The sequence below is a fragment of the Aotus nancymaae genome, unplaced genomic scaffold (assembly GCF_030222135.1).
Source record: "Aotus nancymaae isolate 86718 unplaced genomic scaffold, 86718_ANA_hifiasm-v0.15.2.pri h1tg000006l, whole genome shotgun sequence".
Taxonomy (NCBI): Eukaryota; Metazoa; Chordata; class Mammalia; order Primates; family Aotidae; genus Aotus; species Aotus nancymaae.
The window spans coordinates 7,044,283-7,062,685 of record NW_026988417.1 but is presented as its reverse complement, the minus strand read 5'-3'; the positions used below and the strand labels follow the sequence as shown (position 1 = coordinate 7,062,685).

Below are 18,403 nucleotides of genomic sequence, written 5' to 3'. Positions count from 1 at the left end.
CGGGGTCAGGAGCCAGCATGGTGCACCCCAACCTGCCTGGGCTCCGTGTTGGTGGGATTTCCATGTTCACTGTGCCAGTTTTCCTCCTGGCACCCCTCTGGGGAGCAGCAGTCATCTCCCTTGTCCAGCTCACACCTCATCTTGGGCACCGCCTCCTCCAGGATGACCTCCTCGCTTCCTGCAGCTGCCTGCTCAGAGCCACCCCTGCACATACACTGTGTATGCTGCACATTCTTGTCTCCCTGACTGGCCTTTCACCTGGCTGTTAGCTGCATGCACAGGGCCCTCAGAGCAGTGACCATTCACTCAGGCATCAGCCAAGGGCTGGGCTTTGTGCCAGTGCTGGGGACATAACATGGCCCTCTCTTCATGGGTGACAGCTTAGTGGAAGAAGCACTCCAAAAAAACCCAAGTAGAAAGACAGAAATACAGTGATTTTGAGTTATGGTAAGGGGAGAAGCCAGCAGAATGCTGAGACAGGAGGCAGCCAGGGGTCCTGTGTCCTCTGAGGAGACAAGTTCTCACCACCTCACTCTTTGTCCCTTTGCACAGGGCTCAAGCAAGTGACCACAGTTATTCTGAGCAGTTTCCTGCCCCTTCTTCTCCCTAAAGAGGAGAAAAGCTTCCATGCAAAACCATAAATTAATTTCTGGCCAGGCACAGTGTCTCACACTTGTAATCCCAGCACTTTGGGAGACAAGATGGACGGATCACCTGAGGTCAGGAATTCAAGACCAGTCTGGCCAACATGGTGAAACTATCTCTACTAAAAATACAAATATTAGCCAGATGTGGTGGCACATGCCTGTAATCCCAGCTGCTCGGAAGGCTGAGACAGGAGAATCACTTGAACCCAGGAGGCAGAAGTTGCAGTGAGCTGAGATCACACCACTGCACTCTAGCCTGGGCAACAGAGCAAGACTCCATCTCAAAAAAAAAAATTTCTTTCCTGACCTCACAACCATATTGTACTTTACAGTTCCTCCCACATCCTCTTGCCCAGGCATTTGGAGGCTTGGGAAGCATAGTGAGCCCTTTTGTGGGCTGTCTATGCCCTGGGCCTCTCTTTTTCCATCTGTAGAATGAGAAGTTTGGACCATTTCAGCAGGGATTTTTTTGCAAAGGGCCAGATAGTGAATATTTTGGACTCCGCGCAATCTCTGTCGTGTTGCTCAGCTGTGCCGTGGTGCACGTAAAAGCAGCACAGACAACGCGTGAATGAGTGGCCATGGTTGCACTGCAATAAAACTTCATTTGCAAAAACAGGCGGTGGGCCAGTGCCAACCCCTGATTAGCTGGCCTCTCTCCAGCCCTGGCTCTCTCCTGACTGTTTTGAGAGGTGTAAAGGACCCAGTCATGGTTCTGATTTCCATCCACTGATGGTGAGCCTTAGCAGGCAAGAGCAACTCAAGGAAGAGAACCGGTGCCAGTCGGAGTCCGTAGCTCCCTCACTGTGTGGATGGGGTGGCCATACCTGTCTCACCATGTTTTGTGGGGGATTGAGTGGCCAGAGGCTCAGTAGGGCCCTGCCTAGTGGAGATGCCCAGTGTGACCCCATTTCCACCCTGGGCCTGGGTGACAAAGGGAAGTGAGTGAAAGGAGGTGGGCTGGCTGGGAGCGTGGGCGGGAGAGGGTCTGAGAAGCTGGAGGTTGACCCGTGTCTGGCTTGCAGGTGGGGAAGCACTACCTGCAGTTAGCCAGCGACACAGATGAAGAACTCAACAACTGCACTGCTGTGGACTGGCTGATCCTCGCCGCAAAGCAGGGCCGGCGGGAGGCTGTGAAGCTGCTTCGCCGGTGCTTGGCGGACAGAAGAGGTAGGTCTGTGTGAGGCTTAGAACAGCCTCTGCAGGGTCGAGCCGCTTGTAATGCTGCTTGCTAACTGAACAGCTAAAATATTACCAAACCTAATGCTGGCGATGCTGTTGGGAAACTACAGTTTCTGTTTTGCTGGTGGCCTTGTCATTTTAGACACTTTCTGGACCTAATGTGGGATATTTCACAGACCGAGCCATTTTCTTTCTCTTTGGCTTGTGTTGGTGTCTCCAAGTGGTAACTATAAATCCTGCTTCCCTGCCGGGTTCTGATCCAAACTGAGACATCGATCCTGGGTTCATCTGAGGGGCAGCTTCCCTGAGGCAAAGCTGGAGACTGTGATGTGGCCTGCAGTCAAAGCGGCCCATGCCCCTGAGCTGATGTCCATCCAGTCTGCGCAGACCAGCTGAGGGGCTGTAGGTCCACACAGACCTGGGCAGGTGCACTCACTTTGGAAGGAGGCAGGCTGACTCTTCAAAGATGGGTGCCTTTCTTTCAAACAGAGGGGCAGGGGAGGAAGGGGATGCAGCTCAGGCCACAGGTGTTCAGTTAGGACATTGTCTGCCCAAGGGAAATGTCTGACTGAGGTGCCGTGGGGCAGTGTGTTTCCTGAAGCTTTCATGCCTCAGGGAAAGATGAAAGTGGGTGTCACAAAGCTGTTTTTTCTAATATGTTTTTTCAGATTGTAAAAGTATGTTATGCTTATCATAGAAAACTTGGAATATATAGAAAACATAAAGATACAAATTACTTACAACCTTGAAGCCCAGAAACAGCTCCCTGTATTTTGGTGTATTTCCTTCTGGTTTCGTGTTATAATTTTTTTTTTGAGATGGAGTCTTACTCTGTCGCCCAGGCTGGAGTGCAGTGGTGCGATCTCAGCTCGCCGCAACCTCCATCTCCCAAGTTCAAGCAATTCTCCTGCCTTGGCCTCCCGAATAGCTGGGACTGCAGGCTTGACCACCATGGCTGGCTAATTTTTGTATTTTTAGTAGAGATTGGGTTTTACCATGTTGGCCAGGCTGGTCACGAACTCCTGACCTCAGGTGATCCGCCCACCTTGGCCTCTCAAGGTGTTGGGATTACAGGCGTGAGCCACCACACCTGGCCCGTGTCATGATATTTTAAGAGTTGCATTTATTATACAGAGTTTTTCTTTGAAAATTAAACTGATGATTTTGAAAAAACATAACAGTGGTATTCTTAACCAGAATTTCTCACCAACCCGGCCTGCTAATTCCAGAGCAGGTAGAATGGCGGAGCAGGCTTGGGCAGCCCCACGGCTCATTGTCGGGAGCCAGGGTACTCTAAAGGCTGCTGGGGCAGAGCGTGCAGGGGAGGAGGCCGGTCAGCCCCACGTGTTCCTCCCAGCTGCACACACCTTCTGGTGTACAATTGTGCTTTCTGGTTTGAAAAGAAATACATGCTCTGTTTTGAAAAGAAAATTTGGGTAATGTTCAGAAGGAGAAAAACATCCAGACCTCCATGTGAGTCCTCTTGGCGTCTGCTGCATTGTGCTGGTGTCCCAGGCTGTTGGGGGTAAAGGGAGGAAGGCAGCCGCTGACCAGTGGTAAAACCTGCTCCCCCTCTCCCCACTGTCTGAGTTTTCCTTAGAAGGGCTGGGCTGTGTGTGAGACACAGAGGGAAGCTCTGTGGACACAGGGGTGGCCCTGCAAGTGCACCAAGACTGGCGACTCTGCAGTGAGACCGACCCGGGTTCAAGAGAGCTCTGCCTCTTTCTGCCTGTGTGGCCTTGGGTGAGCCAGAATGTGGCCCTGTGCCTCGGTGTCTGTACCTCTGAGAGGTGGATAGCGGTGCCTGCTGGAAGAGTCTTGTGAGGGTGAAGTGGGAGCCAGAGGAACAGGAAGAGGCTGCTTCCCTCCCGCTAGCACGTAGGGGGCACTCGGAGGCATCTGCTGTGAGACCAGCCTGGCCTCCCAGCTGGAGAGTGGACATGGGCAGGGGCTTGCTGTGATGTCCTCCCGGGTCAAGTGTCCATCCTTCCCTGGTAACCAAGTTCTGACACCTTGCATGAGTCTTCCTCAAAAGCTTGCCAGGCAGAGCTGGCTGGTCAAAGTGGCACTGACAGTTCTGGGTGGGGCACACGAGGCCTTGACCACATCCTGTCCCTCAGGCATCACATCCGAGAATGAGCGGGAGGTGAGGCAGCTCTCCTCCGAGACTGACCTGGAGAGGGCCGTGCGCAAGGCAGCCCTGGTCATGTACTGGAAGCTCAACCCCAAGAAGAAGAAGCAGGTGGCCGTGGCGGAGCTGCTGGAGAACGTTGGCCAAGTCAATGAGCAAGGTACATGGACTCGCCCCAGGCGCCAGCCTTCCCACGGGGGCCACGACCTTCCCACAGGGACCGCGACCTTCCCACAGGGACCGAGACCTTCCCACAGGGGCTGGGACCTTCCCTCAGGGGCCAGGACCTTCCCACAGGGGCCATGAGCTTCTCACAGGGTCCGGGACCTTCCCACAGGGGCTGGGACCTTCCCTCAGTGGCCGTGACCTCCCCACAGGGGCCAGGACCTTCCCTATGAGGACAGGGGCCTTCCTTGTAGGGACAAGGGGACCAGAGCCTTCCTGTAGAGACTGTGTCCTGGTGGGGAGGTGTGTGGGTAGCATTTTGACAGCATCTGCCCTGGCTCAAGTGCTCACTCATTGAACAAACCAGAGGCTATTCTGCCCAGTGCTCTGTGACCGTGTCCACCAATGGGAGGGACTTCGTCGCCAAGTGGGAGCACGCTACAGGGTGCTGAGTCCCCCAGCGGCTGGAGGTGTAGAGGTGTGGCGGCCCCTGTGCTGCCTGCCCTGAGAGCCCTGGGGTTGAACATAGGGTGCCCCTGGAATGGGCGTGCCCTAGGAACGGTACGCTGGTTTCTGGTGGGCTTGAGGGCACAAGGAGATAGTCAACCTGCCTGACTGTCAGTCCACCCTGTCTGCCACAGATGGAGGAGCACAGCCAGGCCCCGTGCCAAAGTCCCTGCAGAAGCAGAGGCGGATGCTGGAGCGCCTGGTCAGCAGTGAGTGTGAGTGCAGCCCCTGCCCCACCTCACCCGTGCCTCCCGGCCTGCGCCTGCAGGGTGGCCTCTCCTTCCTATGGGACCCCCCATCCTGGCCCTGCCAGGATCTCAGGCAGTCCATTTGGGGGTCAGTGTTCTGGGTGCTAGGAGTGGACCCTGCCTAACTGGAACGCATGCGCTGGAGGGAAGGCAGACACGGGACAGAAACCACGACATGCCAGTCCCTCCTGGACAGAGAAATACTGGAGGTGGGGACTGGAAGGGGAGTCGCGAGTTAGGGGAGGAGGCTCTGGGCAGAGGGAACAGCATGAGCAAAGGCCCAGGAGACCCAGCAGGGTGCGGGAGGGGCTCCACCCCAGCATGGGCCCTTTATAGGTAGGCAGGGATGGGTGCAGGCAGATCCTGCATGGGGGGATAGAGCCTCTGGGGCACACTAAGCTGGAGGTGCCTTTGGGATGTTTGTGCAGCTGCCCAGCCTCACTGTCTTCCGTCCACGTTGGGTAGACTCTGCAATCTGAGGCATTGGGAGCTCTGTCCTGGAGAAGATAGACAGGCGAGGGGCTCAGGGGCTCAGTTTCAACGGGGGGCTGGGCCCAGACACAGGTCTGCCACATATTCTTCTTGTGACATGGGCAGTTCTCATTTTCCTCTTTGGATCTCAGTTTCTTCTTCTGAACAGCAAGATGGTCAGACGAGGGGACTGAGGGACCTTGCCTGTCCTAGGAGCCTCTGTGGTACGGGGGTCAGAGTACAGGTGTGAGCACAGATCCCACCTTCCGACCGGGCCAGTGAGGAAATGGTCCAGAAGGTGTGGTGGGAGCCCTCGCCTCTGCGTGGGCGGACGTGGTCCAGAGGGTGTGGTGGGAGCCCTCGCCTCTGTGGGCGGACGTGGTCCAGAGGGTGTGGTGGGAGCCCTCGCCTCTGTGTGGGCGGACATGGGTGCTTGGGCTTCTGTTTTCCTGCTCCATTTGGGGGAGACAAAGAAACACCTCACATGGAAATGAGAAAAAATCTGTGACTCTTGGAAACCCAAGGAACAGAGAGGCTGTGACAGTGTCTTGCCACCGAGGTAGCATGGTGCCTTCTATCCTGAAGTGAGGTGCCTCTGGGCAGGAGCAGCCCAGCCTGGGTCTCCATCCTGGGTGGCATTGCAGACCAGTGTAGACCCCAGCCTCACTTCCCATCCCGTGGGCATTTGTGATGAGCCAGGCACCCCTGCCGCTAGGCCCGATCACTGTTATGGGGGCGGGTTAGGAGTCAGCGCCGCCAGCCTGTGGTCCCCTTCCCCAGGCCCTCAGGGACAGTGCTCCAGCAGCTAAATTGTGTCCCCCTCGTCAGAACGTTCCCATCAGGCATCACCTGTTCCTCTGCCTGCTTTTCCAACAGAACTTCCAGAAACGGGTGTTTGTCATCCCCCTCCTGTGTTCTCAGGCCTTTCCCACGTTATTCCACTGAAGTGGCTCATCCAGGCCATCAGTGACACCCTTGCTGGGTCACTTCTTGTCCCTGTCTGACCTGATCCGTCAGCAGCATGGGCAGAAGTGACTGCTCTTCTCCTTAGAGCCCTTTCCCCACTGGGCCCGGTCACCTTGCTGCCACACAGGCTACTCCTTGGGGTCCCTAGACTGATGTCCTGTCTCTCAACCCTCTGGAAATTGGCGTTGCCCCAGGTGTTCGTCCCTGTGAGGACAAGGGCCTTCCGTGCCCTGGTAGGGAGATGTATGGGTGGCACTAGTGACCACTACCTTGTGTCAGATGCTGTCCTTGACCACAAGCACCCAGCCCGCCCAGGCTGCATCCAGCCCATGCTCTTTTCACGTCTCCTGTATCTGGCTGTCCCGTGCTCAGCTCACATGTATCCACAGTGAGCTGCTGAGGCCTGTGCCACCTGCCACCTGTGCAGGCTCCCCTGCCGAGGCTGCCTCATCTCTCTTTGCTGCCACTGTATCCTGGGTGCTGCCCGTCTCCTCTCCTCTTGCACACACAGCCGATCCTTTAGGAGATCTATCAGCGCCCACCATCATGGCTGCCATCTTGGATGCAGCCTGTCTCCTCCCTAGGGTTTCTGCAGCACCCTGGCTGGTCTCCCTCTGCCCTGCCGCAGCATGGTCCTTTCTTTCCCGTCCTTCCCATGGAGGCCCTCCTGGACACCATCTCACCCACAGCAGCTGGGGTCCTTCAGGGGCCTCGTTTCCTTCTTGCGGATCGTATTGGATGGAGGGGGTCAGGGGGCAAGTAGTAGGCTCTCGGTGGGTCGTGTTGGATGGAGGGGGTCACTGGGCATGTAGCAGGCTCTTGGTGGAACATGTTGAATGGAGGGGTAAGTCGGCCCATAGCAGGATGCATGTTGAATAGACGAGTTAGCAAACATGTACTAGGCCCATGGCAGACAGATGTTGGATGGAGGGTTAGCGGGCACATAGTAAGCCTGTGGCGGATCATGTTGGATGGAGGGTTAGCGGGCGCATAGTAGGCGTGTGGTAGGTCATGTTGCATGGAGGGTTAGCGGGCGCATAGTAGGCGTGTGGCAGATCATGTTGGATGGAGGGGTTAGCGGGCGCATAGTAGGCGTGTGGCAGATCGTGTTGGATGGAGGTGTTAGCGGGCTCAGAGTAGGCGTGTGGCAGATCGTGTTGGATGGAGCGTTAGCGGGCGCATAGTAGGCGTGTGGCAGATCGTGTTGGATGGAGGGTTAGCGGGCGCATAGTAGGCGTGTGGCAGATCGTGTTGGATGGAGGGTTAGCGGGCGCATAGTAGGCGTGTGGCAGATCGTGTTGGATGGAGGTGTTAGCGGGCTCAGAGTAGGCGTGTGGCAGATCGTGTTGGATGGAGGGTTAGCGGGCGCATAGTAGGCGTGTGGCAGATCGTGTTGGATGGAGGGTTAGCGGGCGCATAGTAGGCGTGTGGCAGATCATGTTGGATGGAGGGTTAGCGGGCTCATAGTAGGCTTGTGGCAGATCGTGTTGGATGGAGGGTTAGCGGGCACATAGTAGGCGTGTGGCAGATCATGTTGGATGGAGGGTTAGCGGGCGCATAGTAGGCGTGTGGCAGATCATGTTGGATGGAGGGGTTAGCGGGCGCATAGTAGGCGTGTGGCAGATCATGTTGGATGGAGGGGTTAGCGGGTGCATAGTAGGCGTGTGGCAGATCATGTTGGATGGAGGGTTAGCGGGCGCATAGTAGGCTTGTGGCAGATCGTGTTGGATGGAGGGTTAGCGGGCGCATAGTAGGCGTGTGGCAGATCATGTTGGATGGAGGGTTAGCGGGCGCATAGTAGGCGTGTGGCAGATCACGTTGGATGGAGGGTTAGCGGGCGCATAGTAGGCGTGTGGCAGATCACGTTGGATGGAGGGTTAGCGGGCTCATAGTAGGCGTGTGGCAGATCACGTTGGATGGAGGGGTTAGCGGGCGCATAGTAGGCGTGTGGCAGATCATGTTGGATGGAGGTGTTAGCGGGCACATAGTAGGTGTGTGGCAGATCATGTTGGATGGAGGGTTAGTGGGCGCATAGTAGGTGTGTGGCAGATCATGTTGGATGGAAGGGTTAGCGGGCGCATAGTAGGTGTGTGGCAGATCATGTTGGATGGAGGGGTTAGCAGGTGCACGGCAGGCGCCAGTGGATCATGTTGAATGGAGGGGTTGGTGGGCGCAGAGTAGTCCCTGTGCAGATCATGTTGGATGGAGCAGTTGGCAGGGCGCTGGCCCACAGAGCGGCTTGTCACCTATGCTGTGAGAAGCCCCACGCTAGCTGGAGGCAGAGGAGGGTGAGGGCATGCACTGGAGATGCAGGTTGTAAGGCTTAGCAGGTGAGCTGGGCTGAAAGCTGTGGGTGAGTGGCCCTAGGCATGAGGAGCTAAGCAGAAAGGGACACTTGGGGAGGGGACAGCACACCCAGGGGCTGGGAGTGGAGGCTGGCACTCAGCAGACCTGCCCCTTCCTCCTCACCCAGCCTGGTCCTCACCCCTCAGGCCACGCTGGGAAGGATTTCCTCCACCTGAACCCGCTCAGCTCCTTTCTTAGCTTGGCCCCACTCCGCTGTCCCCGGCTCATCCTCTGTGTGAGGGTGACAGTGGGGCTGCAGTGTGGGGCCCCCATGCTGTTTTCTCTCATGCTTCAGCCAAGAACTACATTGCACTGGATGACTTTGTGGAGATCACTAAGAAGTACGCCAAGGGCATCATCCCCAGTAGCCTGTTCCTGCAGGACGACGAAGATGATGACGAGCTGGCAGGGAAGAGCCCTGAGGACCTGCCACTGCGCCTGAAGGTGAGCGACTGAGACCCCAGCCAGGCTGGAGCCTGCCTCCCAGGGACTCATGCATCTTAAGCTTCCGGGAAGCTGCAGGTGGGGAAGTCCTTGCCTAACAGAGTGTTCTAGAACCGGGCCGCTGGTACCTCGGGGCATCAGCTGTCCTCATAAGGATGTGTCCTTGGGAGGGAAGCCTCTTTTTCTGAGCTGTCATGCTCGGAAACCAGGGGCAGTGTTGAGCAGGAGTGCTGAAATGACAAGCACTGGTCTTTCTGTGCACAGCACAGTGTGGGAGGCAGTGGGGCGGGGCTGGAGGCCGACTCTCATCTAGACTTCGTCACTTAGCAGAATTCCCTGTGTGTGGTCCAGAGTGGAGGTCAGGGCCTTGAAGATGCCTTCCCCCAAGACAAAGAGCCCGTGTCCATCAGGCCAGGGAGGCCATGCAGAGGCTCCCACTGCCCCCAGATCTGCAAGGGCTCAGGGAGCGAGGCCCGGTGTGGGAGTATGGTGGGTGGCACTTGTGCAGGGTGACAGTGGGCACACCTGGCTGACGTGAGCAGGCGAAAGCAGGGAGCGGGAAGCCCAGCAATGTGGGCTCCTCCTGGCCTGACAGCTTTTCTTGGTTTTCTTGGCCATGTGGCCCTATGGCCCCTCACAGAATTGCCCCCGGTTCAGCTTGCATAGTTGAATTAGATGCGTGCCTATCTCACTCTGCAGAGAACAGCAGGATTTCCAGAGGCTTGGCCTCCTGACCCAGGATCCCCAGGCTGAGGCCAGCACAAGGGGCCCCAGCAGATGATTGTCACAGCTACCTGCGGGCAGTATCATGCAGGCACCCTGGGGCTCTGTCTTCTGAACTGACTGAGAACATGGAGGAACTGCTGTCAGTGTTCAGATGGGTGCATGAGTCAGGGCCAGGACCAGGAGATGGTTGGGCCACAGCTGTCAGGCAGGCAATAGGCTGAAAGGTCACCGTCCTGGAGTCAGGGAGAGAGTCAGAACAGGAACCCAAGTGCTGCAGGAGAGGCTTGGCCCAGAGAGCAGCAGGCACAACAGCCCCACTCCCAGGACTCAGAGCCAGACGGGTCTGAGTGTGATCCCCCTGAATGCCCAGAGCTGCGAGTCCTCTAGGGTGGCAGGTGGAAGGCTCTGCTCTTCCCACTTAGGACAGGCTGTATGTCTAGGTACAACACCGAACAGTCTGCAAAGGTTCTGAGACACAGGCCAGGATGGCCAAGAACTTGAACCAAGGGAGCACATGGTTTTTACTGACAGTCCGCTCAGAGCTGGCCCTAGGCAAGCATATTCACATACCGGGTCCATCGTCTTACTAACAGGAGAGGAGGAAGCTGGGGTGCTGGCACGGTTTTGGCAAAGACACTCCCAAAATGCCAGTAAGGGTCACAGATGAAAGGGTAACTTGGAGAAGACCCTTTGGGCTAGGAGGCCATGGCCTGGGTGTCCCAGTTTATGCCATCCTGGTATAAGTACTGTTATAATAATACCTCCTCATGTATGCATCCTGTTTGGGAAATTATATATCACCTACTTACAGGTGGTGAGTCAATGTTGTGAAGCATCTGAAAGTCCTATTTATTTGTGTTACTTCATGACAGGGTCTCATTCTGTTGCCCAGGCTGGAGTACAGTGGTGCAGTCACAGCTCACTGCAGTCTCAGCATGCCAGGCTCAAGCAATCCCCCCCACCTCAGCCTCCCAAAGAGCTGGGGCTACAGGCATGTGCCAGCACACCCAGCTAATTTTTGGAAAAAATTGGGTAGCAATGGGGGTCTCACTATGTTGCCCAGGTTGGTCTCAAACTCCTGGGACCAGTGAGCCTCCCACTTTGGCTTCCTAAACTGCTGAGATTCAGGTGTGAGGCACTGTGTCCAGCCTGTAAGTCCTTTTTAGAAGGGAGAGATTTAAACTGTTCTGACAAGAGATAAACAAGGCTCTGTTTCCCTACAGTTTTTGAAGCTTTAGCACTTTGATTCCTTCACAGTTTGACTTCTTAGGAGTCTCTTGTGAAGGGAGGTAATGAATTGTCAACAAGCATCTCCCAGGGCTGAGAGCTGTTCCAGCTTTTAGTAGCCTTTTGCAGAACAAGGAGAGGTCTTAACCCAAAGTGAAAATGACAGACGCCTCTTTGTGAGCCAGCCCTACTCCCACAAAGAATGTTCCAGACTCCACGCAGCTCTCTTCTGGAGCCTGGAGGGGCAGGGTGTCATTGTAGATAAGATCCTCTGAAAACAAACTTAATAATATCTTAAAATCCTAACATTTTTAACATTACGTAATTGGAAGAGCCAACACGGGAACGTTTTGCCAAGAGGTTTGAGCAGAATCTGGTCTCGGCTCCCTTCCCCAGCCTGCCTTCTTCACGGGTCTGCTCAGCTGCCTGCGTGGTGACGCTGCTTCCTGGTTTCTCCTGGGAGCAGAAGGGCCGATTACCGCAGGCCCAGACAGAGAGCTCTGCAGTGTTCTATTCATAGAAGCAGATTCCTCACTCATATTTTTAAAATTTCATTATTTTTCCATCTCAAGAGTTGAATTTGTTTGGACCTTCTCTGCAGAGTAGGCGACTCGACTTTTTAGTCCCATGTCAGAGGAAGGTCTTGGGTGGATGCTGCAGGGAGCAGAAATTGGAGCTTTAAAAAGGGGATTATTCCCTGCTCATTGAGCCCAGGTGTGGGGCCAGCCCCTCCACACTGTCAGAGCAGAGGCTAGATGCCATCTAACTTAATGTTCTAGAATCTTCCTTGTCTTTTAAAGGTCCTCTCAGCCAGGTGGTTGTGTGTGTTCCTCTAGGTAAAACAATGTGCATGGCTTTGAGTAAGATGGGATTTCAGATTAATTTTTACCAAGGCCACCCCCTGGCAACTGTGCCGGTCGTGCGTGAGATGGTGGTGAGCAGTGGCGACCTGGGACAAACTTCAGTTGTCCTGCTATTAGCAAAGTCCCCACACAGGGATTAACTGAGCAGCCTGCCAGCTGACGCACGTGTTGACTCACTTCTGGCTGTTGATTTTAGCTGCTGGCCTGGCGTCACATTCAAGGGGCTTGCCCCAGACAAATCCTGGAGGAGGTTGGTTTTTTTAAGTGCCCTCTGGCTCTCTGGCAAGCATTGGAAATGCCCGCAAACGCTGCAGTGCGTGGTCTTCCCCAGTCTCCCCTAGCCGTCTCCTGGCAGTGTGAGTACCTCTCTGCTCATGGAGAAGGTTGTTCACCCCAGAGAGAGCTGGGGAGGCTGTTAGCTGCTTTAATAGTTTATTTGCTTGTCATAAAACAGAGATTAAGTGTACTGTCACAAATATATACAAAGCAACCGAGCTGTTCCCCTACATGTGTGTGCAGACGTGCACGCACACACTCCTCAACCCTTCCGTTTCCATGAGCCTGGCCCTCTTGTCTGTGGAAGACTCGGTCTTCTGGGTGCTTCCAGGTGTTCTAGTCATCCAGAGCTGTTAGCCAAGGCCCTTGGCAGGTGAGGGCCACATTCTGGTGGTGTCACCCAGTTGCCACTCACCTGGGATCACTCCTTGGCCCTCTGGTGCAGCGGGTGGAGAGACCCTGCCCCAGGGGATTTGGGGTGCTGGTGCCCCGAGGCCCTGAGCTGATGGGGTGCGGCTGCCACCTCCTGTCTGTCGGTGCTCCAACCTGGCTGTCACGTAGCCCCTCAGTGGGCTCTGGACACACAGCCAGGCTTCCCTACCCCCAGGTGGGGCCACCCCCTGGGCATCCACTCTCTGGTGTTGGTCCAGGCCCTGGCACTCCTGAAGATACCCAGACCCTGCCCTGTATGACACACCACACTGCATGAGCACCGGCACCATGGCCACTTTCTCCCCTCCCCACGCCAGTCTCTCTACCTGGCTCCCCCATGTTCTGGCAGGGCTCAGGGCCTCTGACTTCTGCACAGACCAGGCAGGCATGGGGGCTGGCCCTGGGGAGCAGCACTGCTTCACCTGCTCCTGAGGCTGCTCCCAGCATGCCTCCCTCAGTTCTCTGCTCCTCTTGGCCATGGGGAAGGCTGAGAGCTGCTTCTGACCTTAGGGCTGCGTGCAGAGCAGGGGAGGAGGACCCACAGGTGGGGGAAGGCAGCCTTTGCTCATGGCTGTGTGGGACTGTGTCCCTATTATAAGCACTGTTGGGGCTGCACGGTGGTGTGTATGCATAAGTTCACATGTATAGGGTAGGTGTGCGCATGTGCACATGTGTTAGGGTGGATTGCATGAGGGTGCACGTGTGTGTAGGGGCAGGTGAGCACATGAGTGTGCAGTGGTGTGGGTGTGCCCATGAGTGTACACTGTGTGGGGGTGGGTGTGCATGTGTGAAGGTGCACGTGTGGGTAGGACTGGGTGTGCACACATGTTAATGCACGCGTGTAGGGGTGGGTGTGCACACGTGCATGAAGGGGTGGGTCACGTGTGTGAATGCATACGTGTGTGTAGGGGTGGGTTGCATGTGTGTGAGAATGTGTGTGTAGGGGTGGGTTGCATGTGTGTGTGAATGTGCGCGTGTAGGGTTGGTTGTGTGTGTGTGTATAGGGGTGGGTTGCATGTGTGTGTGAATGTGTGTGTAAGGTTGGTTGCATGTGTGTGTAGGGGTGGGTTGCATGTGTGTGTGTGAATGTAAGGTTGGTTGTGTGTAGGGGTGGATTGCGTGTGTGTGTGAATGTGTGTGTAGGGGTGGGTTGCATGTGTGTGAATGTGGGGGGGGTGGGTTGCATGTGTGAATGTGTGCCTAGGGGTGGGTTGCATGTGTGTGTGTAGGGGTGGGTTGTGTGTGTGTGAATGTGTGTGTAGGGGTAGGTTGGGTGTGTAGGGGTGGGTTGTGCATGTGTTGTAGGGGTAGGTTTGTGTGTGTGTGTGTGTGTGTGTGTGTGTAGGGGTGGGTTGTCTGTGTGTGAATGCATGTGTGTAGGGGTGGGTTGTGTGTGTGTGAATGTGCGTGTGTATAGGGGTGGGTTGCATGTGTGTGTGAGTATGCGTGTGTAGGGGTGGGTTGCCTGTGTGTGTGAATGTTTAGGGGTGGGTTGCTTGTGTGTGAATGTGTATGTAGGGGTGGGTTGCATGTGTGAATGTGTGCCTAGGGGTGGGTTGCGTGTGTGTGTGTAGGGGTGGGTTGTGTGTGTGTGTTGTAGGGGTAGGTTTGTGTGTGTGTGTGTAGGGGTGGATTGTGTGTGTGTGTGAATGTGCATGTGTGTAGGGGTGGGTTGTCTGCATGTGAATATGCGTGTGTGTAGGGGTGGGTTGCATGTGTGTGTGAGTATGTGTGTGTAGGGGTGGGTTGCCTGTGTGTGTGAGTATGTGTGTGTAGGGGTGGGTTGCCTGTGTGTGTGTGTGTAGGGGTGGGTTGCATGTGTGTGTGAGTATGTGTGTGTAGGGGTGGGTTGCCTGTGTGTGTGTATAGGGGTGGGTTGCATGTGTGTGTATGTGTGTGTAGGGGTGGGTTGCCTGTGTCTGTGTGTGTGTGTGTGTAGGGGTGGGTTGCATGTGTGTGTGAGTATGTGTGTGTAGGGGTGGGTTGCCTGTGTGTGTGTGTGTGTGTAGAGGTGGGTTGCATGTGTGTGTGAGTATGTGTGTGTAGGGGTGGGTTGTGTGTGTGTGAATGTGCATGTGTGTAGGGGTGGGTTGTCTGCATGTGAATGTGCATGTGTGTAGGGGTGGGTTGCATGTGTGTGTGAGTATGTGTGTGTAGGGGTGGGTTGCCTGTGTGTGTGAATGTGTGCGTGTGTGGGGGGTGGAAGGTGGCCTGCAGCTGCTTCTCAGGGTCTCCTGCCACAAGGAGGGCAGCTCACCCGGCCGCCCTGTGCAGCTGAATGGTGTCTTTGCTGGGAGAGTCGTGTTGGCCCCTCTGCCTGTGTCTGCACCGAGCCCCTGTTCTCTAACGCTTGCTCTGCCACCCCTCCCGGGATTGCCTGTGGCTTTGCCTCCTAGAGCCCAGCCTAGTCTTTTAAGGATTGCCATTTCCCTTCATGGATACTCAGGGAGGTGACGTCCTTGCTGCAGTGCAGAGCTGCCTCACAAAGCCAGCTCCAGGGCAGTCCCAGGGCTCCAGAGTCTCTTCATGTGGGCAGCCCTGAGGGAAGGGAAATGGGTCCCTCCAGGTGCTGGAGGTCTTGCAGGAGGAGAAGCACACGTGTCTGGTCATGCTGGCAGAAGTGGGGGAGCCAGGCACGGGGTAAGGTTGGTTGCGTGTGCGTGTGTGAATGTGTGTGTGCAGGGGAGCGAGAGAGGGGCTCCAGGCCTAGAAGAGGGAGGGCCCACAGGGACTGCAGAGTGTGGGGAGGGCCACCTGGAGAAGGGTGGAGGGAGGACCACCAGGATGGGGCTGGCGATGGAAAACGCAGAGGTGCGGGTTCATTTTGCCAGGAGGCAGGGTGGTCGGAGGGAGGTGTGAGATGGGAGTGTGGCGGTCCTGCCCCAGCCTGGTTCCCACGTACCGTCTCTCCCCCAGGTGGTCAAGTACCCGCTGCACACCATCATGGAGATCAAGGAGTACCTGATCGACGTGGCCTCCAGGGCGGGCATGCACTGGCTGTCCACCATCATCCCCACGCACCACATCAACGCCCTCATCTTCTTCTTCATCATCAGCAACCTCACCATCGACTTCTTCGCCTTCTTCATCCCGCTGGTCATCTTCTACCTGTCATTCATCTCCATGGTGATCTGCACCCTCAAGGTCTTCCAGGACAGCAAGGCCTGGGAGAACTTCCGCACCCTCACCGACCTGCTGCTGCGCTTCGAGCCCAACCTGGACGTGGAGCAGGCTGAAGTCAACTTCGGCTGGAACCACCTGGAGCCCTATGCCCACTTCCTGCTCTCCGTCTTCTTCGTCATCTTCTCCTTCCCCCTCGCCAGCAAGGACTGCATCCCGTGCTCGGAGCTGGCCGTCATCACCGGCTTCTTTACCGTGACCAGCTACCTGAGCCTGAGCACCCATGCGGAGCCCTACACCCGCAGGGCCCTGGCCACCGAGGTCACCGCCGGCCTGCTGTCGCTGCTGCCCTCCATGCCCCTGGATTGGCCCTACCTGAAGGTCCTCGGCCAAACCTTCCTCACTGTGCCTGTCGGCCACCTGCTCGTCCTCAACGTCAGCGTCCCCTGCCTGCTGTACATCTACCTGCTCTACCTCTTCTTCCGCATGGCACAGCTGAGGAATTTCAAGGGCACCTACTGCTACCTGGTGCCCTACCTGGTGTGCTTCATGTGGTGTGAGCTGTCCGTGGTCATCCTGCTGGAGTCCACCGGCCTGGGGCTGCTCCGCGCCTCCATCGGCTACTGCCTCTTCCTCTTCGCCCTCCCCATCCTGGTGGCCGGCCTGGCCCTGGTGGGCGTGCTGCAGTTCATCCGGTGGTTCGTGTCTCTGGAGCTCACCAAGATCGCAGTCACCATGGCGGTGTGCAGCGTGCCCCTGCTGTTGCGCTGGTGGACCAAGGCCAGCTTCTCCGTGGTGGGGATGGTGAAGTCCCTGACGCGGAGCTCCATGGTCAAGCTCATCCTGGTGTGGCTCACGGCCATCGTGCTGTTCTGCTGGTTCTATGTGTACCGCTCGGAGGGCATGAAGGTCTACAACTCCACGCTGACCTGGCAGCAGTACGGGGTGCTGTGCGGGCCGCGCGCCTGGAAGGAGACCAACATGGCGCGCACCCAGATCCTCTGCAGCCACCTGGAGGGCCACAGGGTCACGTGGACCGGCCGCTTCAAGTACGTCCGCGTGACCGACATCGACAACAGCGCCGAGTCGGCCATCAACATGCTCCCCTTCTTCATCGGCGACTGGATGCGCTGCCTCTACGGCGAGGCCTACCCCGCCTGCAGCCCCGGCAACACCTCCACGGCCGAGGAGGAGCTCTGCCGCCTCAAGCTGCTGGCCAAGCACCCCTGCCACATCAAGAAGTTCGACCGCTACAAGTTTGAGATCACCGTGGGCATGCCGTTCAGCAGCGGCGCCGACGGCCCGCGCAGCCGCGAGGAGGACGACGTCACCAAGGACATCGTGCTGCGGGCCAGCAGCGAGTTCAAGAGCGTGCTGCTCAGCCTGCGCCAGGGCAGCCTCATCGAGTTCAGCACCATCCTGGAGGGCCGCCTGGGCAGCAAGTGGCCTGTCTTCGAGCTCAAGGCCATCAGCTGCCTCAACTGCATGGCCCAGCTCTCACCCGCCAGGCGGCATGTGAAGATCGAGCACGACTGGCGCAGCACCGTGCACGGCGCCGTCAAGTTCGCCTTCGACTTCTTCTTCTTCCCGTTCCTGTCGGCGGCCTGAGCACACCCGCCACCGAGGAGCTTCCAGTGCATGTGCCGTGAGGCCCTTCCCCAGTGTGGCCCAGCCCGATGCGCGTGCACCGGTGCCGTGTGTGCTCACGTGTGCAGACCACGCTGCAGAGACCTTTCGTCCGTGTGTAGATGGCGTGGACCCCGACGAAGGGGTGGCTGCTGATGAGCCCTGTCCACTGTGAACGCGGAGTGTGTTGGGAATTGCATGCCATCCCCACCCCAGTGCCACCTTCCCGAGTGACGCGGTGTGCCAGGCTAGACTAGGAGGTCCCTGTGTCTCAAGCAGTACTTTACAGATGAGATTCCCTCTCCTTCAAGCACCCTGTTGCCTCTTACTTACTTTTGTGTTGGATTTGTTGTTTAAAGAAATGAATAAGCATCTGTGTAAACTCCACAGTAGCGTTTCTTATTTCTTTGGTCACTGCTAAACCTTAACAGCCGGTCGCCTTTCCTGGGGGATGTGAACAGCAGCTTGAGCCTGTCACATGGTCAAGGTCCGGCCCCCAGCAGAGGCTGGGAGAGGCGGTGCCCTGGCAGTGTGTCCGCACTGACCTCGGCACGCAGGCTGCCTCATGGCCCTCCTGTTCAGCAGGCAGTGGGTGAGTTTGTGAGGGTCTTGCCTGAATCCATCAGGACTTGGGAAACAGAACCCTGGGCGGTCCCGGCCAGTGCTCAGAAGAGCCTGACCATGTTCGGTGCTGTAGAGCAGAAAGCCGGGGTCCTCAGTGGCTGAAATAAAAATCTCTGGTGGAACCTGCAGTGCTTTCCTTCCTTTCTTTACTTAAAAGAAGTCCTGGTATGTGCGTGAGAAACCATAGTGCCTGCACCCCTGCTGAATGAAATGCAAGCGCAGTTTAAGTTAGAAAAGAGCAAGGCTAACGTTCCATAGCTGACGGCTTCCTGCCGAGGGCAGACCCTGGCTTCACCTCCAGCTGGAGGGGCCCCTGGGGCATCCGCCGTAATTGTGGGGTTGCCTGGGCGTGGCTGCCTCTGTGGAGACACACCTGTGCTGAAGGTGACCATGGAGTGTCAG

General features: G+C 56.7%; 1 protein-coding gene across 2 annotated transcripts in view; it reads left to right on the top strand.

The window, feature by feature from the left end:
- WFS1 (wolframin ER transmembrane glycoprotein) overlaps nucleotides 1-18,129 on the top strand; it is a 35,714-nt gene extending 17,585 nt beyond the window's left edge. For both annotated transcript variants that reach the window (XM_064365614.1, XM_064365609.1), the window contains exons 3-7: nucleotides 1,673-1,817; nucleotides 3,950-4,120; nucleotides 4,767-4,847; nucleotides 8,959-9,107; nucleotides 15,548-18,129. In XM_064365614.1, the coding sequence (XP_064221684.1) occupies nucleotides 1,673-1,817; nucleotides 3,950-4,120; nucleotides 4,767-4,847; nucleotides 8,959-9,107; nucleotides 15,548-17,359 (2,358 nt within the window). In that variant the 3' untranslated portion in view covers nucleotides 17,360-18,129. The remainder of the gene's footprint in view (nucleotides 1-1,672; nucleotides 1,818-3,949; nucleotides 4,121-4,766; nucleotides 4,848-8,958; nucleotides 9,108-15,547) is intronic.
- Nucleotides 18,130-18,403: the final 274 nt, after the last annotated feature.